We start from the raw sequence: 12,345 nt of genomic DNA, 5'->3' as shown, positions 1-12,345 counted from the left end.
GCCTCTCCTCCCGTGGAAAGCACCCCATCTGTGTGTATGGTTCCAGTGCACAACAAGGTACCAGAACAAACATGACCACCCTTACCTGGACAAGCAGAATTCCAATGTTTTCTTAAGTACTTCCCGGGGGTCTTCCTGGCTTTCTGGTTGAGATTCATCTCCTCCTACACAGAAGCAATGATAAGCTCAGTGAAAATGGCTTAAAATGTACCAAGCAGACAATTCTGTACAACAATGCTCATGTTTTCAATATACATATTAATTCATCTGCACAATTAAGATAGAGAAATAAAAAATGCTATTTTACAAGGAAATCATAAGCAAAAACAAAAAAAAACCCTTCTCCCGCACACAAAAACACAGTTTCAAAAAAACAGCCTGAGAAGTAGTGTTTATTAGCGAAGTTTAGGAGGTGCTTTTTATCACAAAATAAATATAAGCTTATTTAACGTTTTGTCTCAGTTCTCAAGAGATTTTCAGGTAGCCTAGAAAAACACAAGATACTAAAATGGCAATAAAGGAAAGAATCAAAATAGAGAAAAGATAAATACAGGCCCTTCAAAAATCAAGGCTGGGGATCCTGAACACAAGCGGTGGTGAGGCCACGCTGTGTCTGCACCACAGCCAGACACACCGGCCCTTACCCTGCCGGGCAGGCAAAGGGACGAGGCAGGCACTGCGGGTGCTGCGCCCCCACCAGAGAACACTAAGTAAACAGATCCTCTAGTGGAAACAGAACCTGGTACTAGATTCTGGAGCGCCCTCCTAGATGTCAGACGGCACATGCGTAGCTTCCGTGTGGGGGTCACACGGAGCACCTGCCGTGGACCGGGGCCTCCAGGACGGTGCACTGAGCTCAGCGCCAGGCCCCGGGCCCTCCCCAGCACTCTGCTCACCAGGTCAGGACCCCATTTTAAGGTGGCACTAGGAGAGGAAAAGCACTGAAATTCTAAGGGCTAAGAGTTTTTTGCACACTTAAAAAAAAATCTTTAAAAACTGAAGAGCAGTTGATTTATGACGTGTTAGTTTCTGGCTGCGTGCTTCTACGTAAGTTTCATGGCACAATAATACATGTGGAACTTTCTAACAAGAGACACTGGTATTTTAACAGTCAAAGACCAAGCACGGGCATTCACAACAAATAAAGACAGTTTGTTTTATATAAAGAGCTTTAACAAAAACCACCCCCACCAGCAAAAGAAAACAAGACAAAACAAAACCAGTGGACCTGATGGACTGAAAACTAGAAATGGCTCTTGAGGCCACAATCTCATTTCAGTCCTTCATCCAGAAAGGCCTGTCCTAAGTACCCACGTGAATTCACATTCCACACCCCACGTTTCAGATATTCGTACATGTCTCCTGCGTGCCAGGCACTGTCAAAGCTGTTTGTTCAGCCTCAGTGAGGCAAAGCCTCTGCTCTCAGAGAGAGGCAATCAACAGTTAAACAAGCAAACAGTAGACAAACAGTGTCAGGCAGACTGTGACACAGTGGAGGAAACCACAGGGCACGGGGCCGTCGTGCCACCCAGCCACTCCACATGGGGCTGGAGAGGGAGCCTGAGGTGCACAGAGACAGCTGGTCCAGGTGATTCCGGAGAGTTCTGATGGGGGACACAGGGTGTGGAGGGCGGCTTCACTGAACATGAGAGAGGATACGACAACATGGAAGGCTCCTGACACGGCAGGTGAAGGGTCTGGGGACGGAGAACTGGGACATTCGAGGTGTCACGGTGTGAACTGCTCTTCCCACAGCTCGTCTCCACAGTAAGACAGGAGGTCGTCTGCTTCCAGGCAAGATGCGGAGCAGGGCCTGGAGTTACCTCCCCTCACAGAACCACCAGCAAACCACACACACCTGTTTCCAAGAGTTACTTAGTCATCAAAACGAATCAACCTATGGAGAAGAGACAGCTTGGAGATAAACCTACATGCTTCAAAGGATTCTGACAAAGGCACAGAGGCAGTGCAATGGAGAAAAGAGAGTCTTTCTGACATGTGGGGCTGGAAGAGTGGCGTGCCCACGTAGGGGAAAAAAAAGAATTTTGCTTCATACCTCACACACTACAAAAATTAGCTTAAAATGGACCACAGATCTAAAAAAACGTAAAATTTAAAACTATGCAACTCACCGGAGAAAACCTTAGTGACCTGAGATTAAACAAAGATTTCTTAGGTACAACACAAAAAGCAAGATCCACAAGACACAAAACAAAACAAAAAAACCTGATAAACTGGACACAATTTTGAACTTTTGCTTTACAAAAGATACTGTTAGAGGAGAATAAAAGACAAGTCAGACTGGAGGGATGTATTTGCAAATTACATATCTGATAAAGACTTGTTACCAAAACACACAAAGAACTCTCCACTCAATAATAAAGCCCAACAAGAAAATGGACAAAAGACTTGAACAGACCCTTCACCAAAGACGTGTGCACATGCAAAGACGTTTGACACCATCAGTCATTAGGGAAATACAAATGAAAAACCACAGCAAGATCCCACTACCCAGCCTTGAGAATGGCAAGAAAGGCTGCCTACATCCAGGGCTGGTGAGGACGCAGAGCCGCTGGAGTCGGATCCACTACTGGTGGGATCCAGAGGGAACGGCTACAGAACACAGCTTTAGTCGCTCTGGAGAGGACGAACCTGCACCTAGCAGATGATCCGTCCATCTCATTCCTACGTATTTACTCAAGAGACAGGAAAACATCTTATGTACAAAGCACTGCTTACAAACGTTCATGGAAGCTTTATTTGTAGTAGCCAGAGCTAGAAACAATCCAGGTATTCAACAGGGGAGTGGAAAACGCACAGTGGTATCTAGTGGAACAGGACACTGCTCAGCAATAAAAAGCAAAGGTCTTAAGTGTGTGACATGTACGCATCTCAAAATTACTAACCCATGTTTAAAAGGCCTGAAAGAAGGAGCACGCTCTGTAAAAGTCCATTTACATAAAAATTCTAGAAAACCCAAATGGATCTACAGCAACAGAAAGCACATCAGTGGTTTCCCAGGGCAGAGGGAGGGCAGGGGTGAGGCGCAGGAAGCTTTTCGTGGCGAGGGATACGTTCGCTATCCTGACTCGGTGCTAGTTTCTCAGGTGTACACACATCTTACCAAATTTGGCAGAGAACACAATGAGGAATGCAAGAGTCAGCAAATTAATTCTGTAAGGCACTGAACACCGTGCTCTGAGCTGAGGAAAATAAAACTCACATAAACACTAGGATATACCAAATACATGGTGTTCACTGTGTATCAACTGCGCTTCGTTCATGCTCTGTATTCAAAATACAAAAAAGAGAACAGTGCCAGAATCAGAGGAGACGGGAGAGTGAGACGGCCATCCAGAGGCATGGTGGGGCCATGTGGAGGCCCCAAGGACTGTGCCCAGGCCACAGCACCCCTGTGTCTGTCCAGCCACACATCGCCTACCAGCTCAGGGACAGGCAAACAGCAGGTGGAGAATGATATCTAAACAGGTTCAAGCTATCTGCTAGTGAGCAACTATGATGGGCATCAGATGTGAGGAAGGAGCTAAAATGATGGTCCACATCATCCTGGCAGAGTCAGAGAGATGTGAGGGCCAGGCAGGGCCAGGTGAGCGATCACAAGGCCAGTGCTGGTCAGACGAGGCCTGCACGGGGCTCTTTTAGTGGAAGATCTCCAGACACTGGAGGCCACTTACACAGCGCTGACTGCACACCTCTCCAGGTAACCCGACACCGGGTGGCGAGAAGGGAGGCCAGCCTTCTCAGTTGTGTCACCTTCACTAACCCGAGCGTGTCGTGCACAGTCATGGGAGGCCGAACACGCTCCACGTGCTCTGCTCACCCCCAGCAGCCAGCTCGGGGGGGCTGCCTGTCCAACTGTTAATGGTGACAGTGTAGCCTACCCTTCAGGTCTGCCTGGGTTTTACAAAGTGTCTTGTCTTTAGATGAAGGCAGAAACAAAACCAGAGACGAGCAATCAGGGTCCCACTACCTACAGGCATTTCTACATCAGCTCACAGCCTGGCCCCCAAAAGACAACTGCTCTCTTCTTGCTCTTTTCTTTCTACAAAGAACCGGCTCCATTTGGGTTTGACTCTCAGTCTCAACATCACTGCGCCCTCTCTGTACTTTCGCCCATGCTTCGCCTGACACTCAGGCTTCTGCTTCTCCTACTTGAATCTGCTCAGGTCTGATGCTCCCTGAGGCCTCTGGATCAGAACCCCTCACCGCTGCATCAACGTAAGGGTCAGCTGAAAGAAGAATCAAAGGAAACAGTGAAAGGCACATTGCTTTGGGAAAGATTTAACAAACTGAATTCAAAAAAGCACATAAACCTCTGAACAGGCTGCAGTTGGCCACCACTGGTGGCCATGAAGAGGATGGGAAGGGCCTGGGGCTGACTGGCTCATGCTTCCACCTGCTGCCCCCGGCCCCAGCCCCTCTGCTCCGCTCGGGCAGAGGCACCACTGCCAGGCGGGAGGCGGGAGTACACACATTTAGAGGGAACGAAACCAGCTCACACTCAACCCTGAGAGCTTCTGCTCCAGTACCTTGGGCCCTGCCCCAGTTACCTGTTTCCCCTAATTTCATAGAGACATAGAAAATCAAACAAAATGAGAAGAAGAGGAATATGTTTCAAATGAAAGGAGAAGGAAAAACCCTGAAAAAAACCCTAATGAAACAGAGATAAATAATTCACCAGATGAAGAATTCAAAGCATTAATAATGAGAATGCTAACTGAACTTGGGAAAAGAACTGATGAACACAGTGAGAATTTTAACAGGAAATCAGAAAATCTAAAAAAGAACCACTCAGAACTGAAGAGAGTAAGTGAACTGAAAAATGCACTAGAAGGAATGAAAAGCAGACCAGGTGACAGAGAAGAACACACCAGTGAGCTGGAAGACAGAATAATGGGAGTCACCAGTAAGAAGAGCAAAGAGAAAGACAGATTTTTAAAGACGTACAGATACATCAAAGTACACTAACATCCACATTACAGGGGTTCCAGGAAGAGAAGAGAAAGGAGGGGGTTGAAAACGTATTTGATGAAATTATGGCTGAAAACTTCCCAAAGCTGAAGAAAAAAACAAACATCCAAGCACAGGAAGCACAGAGGGTCCCAAGCAAGATGAACCCAAAGAGGCCCACCCCAAAACTCGTCACAAGTAAAAGGGTAAAAGCTAAGATAAAGAGAGGATTCTAAAGAGGGGAAGAGCGAAAAAAGTCAGTCTCAAGGCTGAACCCCCACACGGCCATCAGCTGGTTCTCCTGCACCAACTCTGCAGCCAGGAGGAAGTGGCTCGATATATTCTAACTGCTGAAAGGGAAAAACCTGCGGCCTAGGATACGCCAACCAGCCAAGGCGTCACTCAGAACTGAAGGTGAGAGAAGGAAGTTCGCAGACAAGCAGAAACTAAAGGCTTCATCAGTACTAAACTGACCTAGAAGAAACGTTGAAGGGTCTTCTCTAAGTGGAAAAGAAGAATTTACAGGAAAGGGAAAAATCCCACTAAGGCAGGCAGAGGACTAAAGATTACTTACACCAGTACGTAGATCGAAATGCAAAAAACTGTAAAAGCAACCATAACTGTACAAACAGTAAAGGGATTAACACAAAGATGTAAAATGACATCAAAAACAAAAATATAGGGAAGGGGAGTAAAAGATACAGGCCTCTGGGAGTGTCTGAAGCTGAGTGACGACCAGTTTAAAGCAAGCAGCTCTAGCTACGGTCAACGTACACAAACCCCACAGTGACCACCCCTCACACCCACAGCAGACGCACACCCACCAGAGAGGAACACAAGCACGCCCCTAGGAAACCAGCAAACCACAGGGGAAGAAATGAACGAGGGACTGGAAACGCAGCGCGAAAGCCCATCCTCCTACGGAAGTGAGTTTATAGGAGAGCCTTACCCGTCTCACTGTTTCCAGGCGGCGACTCGTACTCCGAGTGGTCCAGACCCAAAGTGCTCATGGCTGTCTGGTCTGACTCCTGCAAGTCTGACAGTGCTGCATTCTCATGACTTTTGTCACCGTCACCACTGGTGTCCAAACCTGCAATTGTGAATTTCATCCAAAAGTCAGGGTTACAAGAATAATTTTCTCTTAAAACAAAAGCTTACACCTATAGTTATTTCACATTTTTAACTTGACTATAAGAGACCTCTTGGCTCTTAAATACTGTCACAAACCATGACACAGATCTTAGTCAATCAACACATTCCCAAAGAGGAACTGGAAGGAAACAGAGGCAAAGCCGAGAGCAAGGTCCCCCGTCCCTGTCCCACTCACCCTCCTGGCCACGGCCGGGCGCCTCCTGCCAGGCTGCACGCACGCCGCCATCCGCTGTGCTACTTGCTTCCAGGTATAACATATGAGTGCCCCATACTTTTGCATTAGGGTTTAGCTCTGAAACCTTGGCTGTTGGTACCTAAGAAAAAGTGTGATATATACATTTGTATCCAAAGTCCAGTGAAATGCAATTTTACTTATTAATTCAGAGTTAAAACACATCTATGTTACCATTAAATTTTAAGTTCTTACTAGAAACAGGAATGAAAGCATCTCCGCCCTCCTGGAGATTTCTGTAAATTACCAGCAGTGTAACTGCTAAATAACTAGTGATCCAATGATCATCTCTGTTCCCAGACTACCCTCTGCAATTTGCAGATTGACAGCTCTGAACAGAGATGGATAAAACTTTAAAAACAAAGCTCGAACACTCATAGAAGCAAAGGCTGTAGAAAAATCAAAGTCCTCACAAGAGTGGAGGTCTGCTAAATCCGTCAGGGAGGCGCCTGGGGCCGCACTCTGACTGCACCCGCTCCTGGTTGCGGGGACTCCTCGCTGTTCCAGACACACCAGGCACTTCTGCTCTGATTCTTGTCCAGAACACTCTCCCAGATGCCCACACGGCTGGCCTGTGCCTTCACATCCTCTGAGGATTGCTGAGGTCTTTTCTGCTGTACCTACAACCACCCTCGGATTTCTCTTCTCCTGCTTACAAACCCTGAGTGGCTCCCCGGACCTAAAGAAAAGCTGAAGTCTAGGGGCACCTGCACCGCAAACTAATTCTGGTTCTGCTGCCAAAATTCTTAAGCAAACCTAGTCAAACGACAGGCCTTTTCCCAGGTACCACAAGCCTTGAGCCGTTGTGCAGGGCCTGAGCTTCCACAGAGAGGGACAAGAGTCCAGGTCCCAGGAGCCCCAGGCACAGCCGGGCAGGAACGCTGAAGGGGGAGCAGCCTCCCTGCACAGCCCCAGAGAGGAGCAGGTGTTACTCAACGCGTCTCCTCAGTGAGACGGTCAGGATGTCCGTTGTGAAGCAGCAAGGAAACGCCGTGTGGATGAACAAGCTTAAAGAAAACCATTTGTGAAACTGAGAGATGAGGCAGGTGTGGATAAAACTACAGAATGTGCTTTGCTCACACCTAGGAGGCCTGGGCAGGAAGCACCATGAACACAACCCCAGGTGCCTAAGTGAGGGCCTGTTTGGAGTCCCCATCGTTCCTTAAGTACTGGGCGGTGCAGAGGGTAGCTCCCTCTCTCCTCCGAGAACACTGGCCTCAAGGAGCACAACTCTTCAAGCTCCCCCTCACCTGACATCTAAACTTCCAGCTCATTTCTGGCCTCTGCCTCTGCACACGCACGCACCGACCTCCCCAGCAGACACCCGTGATGCCCTCCCTGGGCACTGCGCGGACACGAGGGCGGACAAGTGACGCAGAGGATGCTCTGAGTCTCACGAGCGTCTCCGCCTTCCTCAGTATCTCCACCCTCCAATCTTGTCCTCCTTAAACTCTCCTCTTTCCTATTCTAATACCTGTGTCAACCACCTCCTCTGCTCAGACCTGGTCTCTCCACCAGGTAACACGTCAGCTTTCCAAGCCATGAAGACTCACCCGACTCGTCCACGTGCTATGCGCTCTCAATTCCCAACCCAGCTAACACCAGTCTTTTGCACCTGTGCACCTCTGCAGCTGATGACACATCGCATCACGACACACACTCCGTCGTTTCCGAACACAGACACACCTCATCCCAGCAGCGCCCCGAGAGCCTCCACAGCGTCCGGCCCTTCCCATGGGCCCAGACTCTGGGCTGGCCCTCGTGTTCACCACTCTGCGGCCAGCAAACACCCAGCATCCTCAACTCAGTACAGAGCTGCCTGAGAAATGTGCCAAAGGAATGAATGTTTAATAACATCATGACCAAAAATTCTATTTTCCACTCCACAATCTGACAACTGTGCCAGGTTTCATGACACCACTGAACAGAGCCTGCTCCTGACGTAACTGACCACCCCTTAAGTAGTAAACCTTCAAATCCCAATCAAGCATTAGGGACTGAACACAATTTTAAGCAGTTAACCATTATTCAAGACGTACTCTGAGGTGAGATGTATGACTTAGAGCGAACAACTGGACAACTCACACGGGAACCCCGTTTGGTCAGGACACCCTGGGAGGTAGTGGCTGTCACTCCCCCATTTCACAAGTAAGAAACCTGAGGCACAGAAAGGTGAAGCAACTTGCCCCCGAAAATGATGGTAATTAGAAAACTGAGTTCTAATATCAGGGAAAACAAAACATTTATCAAGAGTTCATTAAGTCCTTGTAATCTGCACAAGAAATAACTTGTACTAAACGTATTTCGTTAACATGCAGTTACTCTCTTGCAGTCGTAGGGACCTCCAACCGATTATCAACAACTCAGGTTCATCTGTGTGCCTACTTAGGTCTTATTTTTCCATTGAAAAATCATGGCTAAGCAACGGTTATTAGAACCAGAATTGAGCTGGCCATTAAATGGCCATGTTCTGAAGCAATTCTACATAAATGACCACTGCGACTCCCTGAAGAATGTAGTATCCCCAAACTCTGACACTCTAAAGAAACTCCTCCAGCTGCCCTCCCCCAAACGCTATGCTCCATCAAAGAAACAAGTAACCTACCAATGTACACTTGCGTTTCCTGGACACAAGACAGAAGGGTCCCACTGACACGTTACTGGGTAGGAACTAGAGTAACTAGTAACCAATCAAGAGAAAACGCAGATGGAGCATACAGAACAGGTGAGATGCTGGAGGAAAGAAATACTCGCTTTTCAAATTTTAAGTTATCATGGACTCTTCCTGGATTTGCTAGTAAGTTCAGTAATGCAGAGTAATTCGTTTGCTTTTGAGACACAACTCTGGCTTTTTATTTGTAAAATGGAGTAACAGCTGCTACAGAAAATTAATGTTAGAAGAAAAGTCTGTCCAGGCACTTTGAGAAGTGGAGTTCTGAACAGAAAGTACTAACACTAAATGCAGTCGGTCAAATCAGAATACTGCTGGGCACGTCTCACAGCTGGAAAGCTGGTTCAGAACAGCGCACACGCACCTCACCTCCAGAGGGGTGGCCGTGTACACCAGAGGCCAGCTGCTCAGCACGCCTGCTCACAGAATTGATTATGTACTGTTGTGCCTCCACAACTACTCAAGGAACAAAACTGATCCACTTGAATTTAACTTTTTCTGGTAAAACTCCCAAATGTGGGCATGGAAAGGAAAGAAAAGAAGTTAACAGGTAATTCCCTAAATCATAGGATTTAATTTCTACCCGTTCATTTCCATATAATAGGCGTAACATTTGAGCCACATCTATCTCCTCACTATTACCATTTTTCTTGTCTAGCGCAACAAAAATCACTAGAAATAAACTACTGATTGGATAGAGATTTTGCTATTACAAGTACACATGTCCAAAAGGGCTGCTATAAGAATAAGATGAACTTTCCTCTTGCTGAATATTCCTGTCTATTATTACAGAATTCCTAGAAAGATGCTCAAACGAGCTGCACATCGCAGGCCATCTGCAAAGGTCCTTCCAAACTAGCAGGGACTGAACGTCGTGGTCAGAAAGCCCTGCAGGTGCTTCTGACTGAAAGAACCAGAACCAAGATTTTTGGAGCCAGTTAAACCCAAGTTTTACCTCCCTTAGACAAAAGTGGTTACCATACAAAAGCAGTGGAAAGCACAGATCTGAATTCCTCTGCATTCTGCAAGTGTAACCTCTCAGAAATGACTTTAAACACCCAGGGGGTCAAATGCTTGTTTTGCCCCAACAAGGGGCTGGGGGCACGGATGGACGGGCACTGGGCACACACAGGCAGCCTCCGCCAACAGCCCACCTGTGACCAGCACACAAGGTTTAGTACCAACAAGAGCTGACACACAGACTCTGGCTTAAATCAACTGAACAGGGAACTGAAGTCACACTCCCCAGCTTGGAAATGGTTAAACTGAGGCTGTACTTACACCTTTACAACAACATTCAGACGACTGTCAGTTGTTTAGAATAGATCGTTGTTAATTCTGAGTCAAGTGCAGGCAAATCAAAGCGCAGCATACTCGGCACAGTAGTGAAAACTGATGAGCATACTTACGGACTGCCCACCTCTCTCCTGCCGTCCCCGCATGACACCGTCTTCTGCCGCTGCGGGCTGACAAGGGGGCTGTTCCATCCAAAACCAAGTGCTCTCTAGGTCCTGTGGCTTGCTGTGCGGGTGCTCACTAAACACTTCACCTTCCAACACGTCTCTTGTGATTGTCTTAGTCCACGGACAGCCCACCTGGTATCCACAGCCGTCTGCCAGTCCCTCAGAAAAACTGTGACTTGCCAACCCTCCCATCGGGTAACAGGAAAGTTCATCCAAAAACTGGAAGTACAGTTCCTCTGGGAAGCTCTGCAAATCCCCCTCTGAAGGGTTTTCAGATGTGAGTGACAGGACAGGGTCCTCCCCACCTGGTGCAACGACATCCTTGCTGTCACCTGGGGTGACGGGAACCACCTGCAGGGCACTGTGGGGAGCAGCCAAGCGTCCGTCTGCTGGGGCAAGGGCAGCACCAGCCAAGCAGGCGTAGCCTGCACAAGCGTTGCTGAACTCCATTCTTTCAGAGGTTACCCCCGAGCTTCCCACAAAGCTCACTTCCCTGCTGAACACAGGGCCCTGCACGGCGGGCCCAGGGCCTCCCCGCGAGGAGTGGTGTGCACGCCCATCTGCCCCGCGCCGGCCCTCAAGAGGGCCAGGGCTGGGATCACTGCTGCCTCCCTCTGGACGCAGTGTCTCCTCCTCTCCTCCACAGGCTCGGGCACAGGCTCGATCTGGTTCACTCACCCACCATGCGCCTCCTCCAGACGCAACGGAAACTTCCTCAGCTGATTCAGAGAAAACCCGCTCCAGTCCCGGACTCCCAGCCCCATCCACAGAGCTCACGTCTACTGCTGACTTCTGTATACCTGGACTCCAACTCCGGTTTAAAGGGGGTGCAAGGTTAAGCTCTCCATACCTGCCCTCTCTCCCTCTAAGGGTCTCATCATTTTTCTCTATTTGATTTATTTCAAAATCAGGGTTTCCCGTTACGCGAGAACTGACACAAGCCAGTACACCCTGACCAGGCACTGCCATGCATCTTCGCACACTGGTCTGCGGGTCTGACCTGACACTTCCTAGGTCATCTGCACTGGTCTCCCTGGGACTGGCTCTCAGTCTGTGAGGGCCCCTCCCTGGGTTCTTCACACACGCTCCGGCCTCCAGCTCACCCTCCTCTTCAGTGCAGGTGGAAACCAAGTCGTCTAGAGGCACATGCTCCGAGTTGCAGAGCTCCCCCCGGGCGGCGGTTCCCCGCATTACGCATGAGAAATCACAGCTGTGGGCCTGGGGCTTGCTGGCTCTAGTGTCTGCACCCAGATCTACCTGACACGGAGATCCCCATTCAAACGCCCTCTTACCACAACCTTCATCTCCAAAAATGCTCATCTCATCCTCACCTTGATAAGATGAACTATTCTGAGACTGCAAAGACAGTTCTGCTTTGTTTGCAGGCTGGCTGCTCCCACTTCCCACGCTGCAGTCCCCCAGGTGCTGTTCCTCAACCACTGCCAGCCCGAGACCATCACTTCTGTTAGAGGCTGAGTCTCGGAAATTCGCACGAATGGGAAGACACTCACTTCCAAAGCTCAATGAAGTGATACATCTTTTTGAAGTTAAGTTAATTCTATCTAGACCTATGGAAAGGAGACTACTACTGTGAGAGCCACGAATATCTAAGGTCAAACAATCACTGACTTTTAGTGGTTCTATAGAGTCATCTTCTCCTTCCCTTTCAGAGATGAAACTCTGATCTACACTAGCTGTTACAGCTCCAGATTCACCATTTCCTTCAGCATGTGACGTGTCAGTAAGTAAATTCACATGCAAATCCCCCACCGGCCCTCCCAGTCCTGCACTGCAGCTCTCTCCCCCTCTGGTGTCTGTGCTAATATTTAAAGTGGGGAGGATGCCAACACTATGTA

At 48.5% G+C, this 12,345-nt stretch overlaps 1 protein-coding gene across 3 annotated transcripts in view; it reads right to left on the bottom strand.

Annotated features, from left to right (window-relative positions):
* The window catches only part of LARP4B (La ribonucleoprotein 4B), a 75,742-nt gene that overhangs the window by 21,168 nt on the left and 42,229 nt on the right, over window positions 1–12,345 (bottom strand). For all 3 annotated transcript variants that reach the window (XM_072955123.1, XM_072955122.1, XM_072955121.1), the window contains 3 exons: window positions 6,299–6,437; window positions 5,921–6,061; window positions 86–164 (listed from right to left, as the gene is read on the bottom strand). In XM_072955123.1, coding sequence (XP_072811224.1) covers window positions 86–164; window positions 5,921–6,061; window positions 6,299–6,437 — 359 coding nt within the window. The remainder of the gene's footprint in view (window positions 1–85; window positions 165–5,920; window positions 6,062–6,298; window positions 6,438–12,345) is intronic.

Source organism: Vicugna pacos, chromosome 35 (assembly GCF_048564905.1).
Source record: "Vicugna pacos chromosome 35, VicPac4, whole genome shotgun sequence".
NCBI lineage: Eukaryota > Metazoa > Chordata > Mammalia > Artiodactyla > Camelidae > Vicugna > Vicugna pacos.
This window is presented reverse-complemented; position numbering and strand designations above follow the sequence as displayed.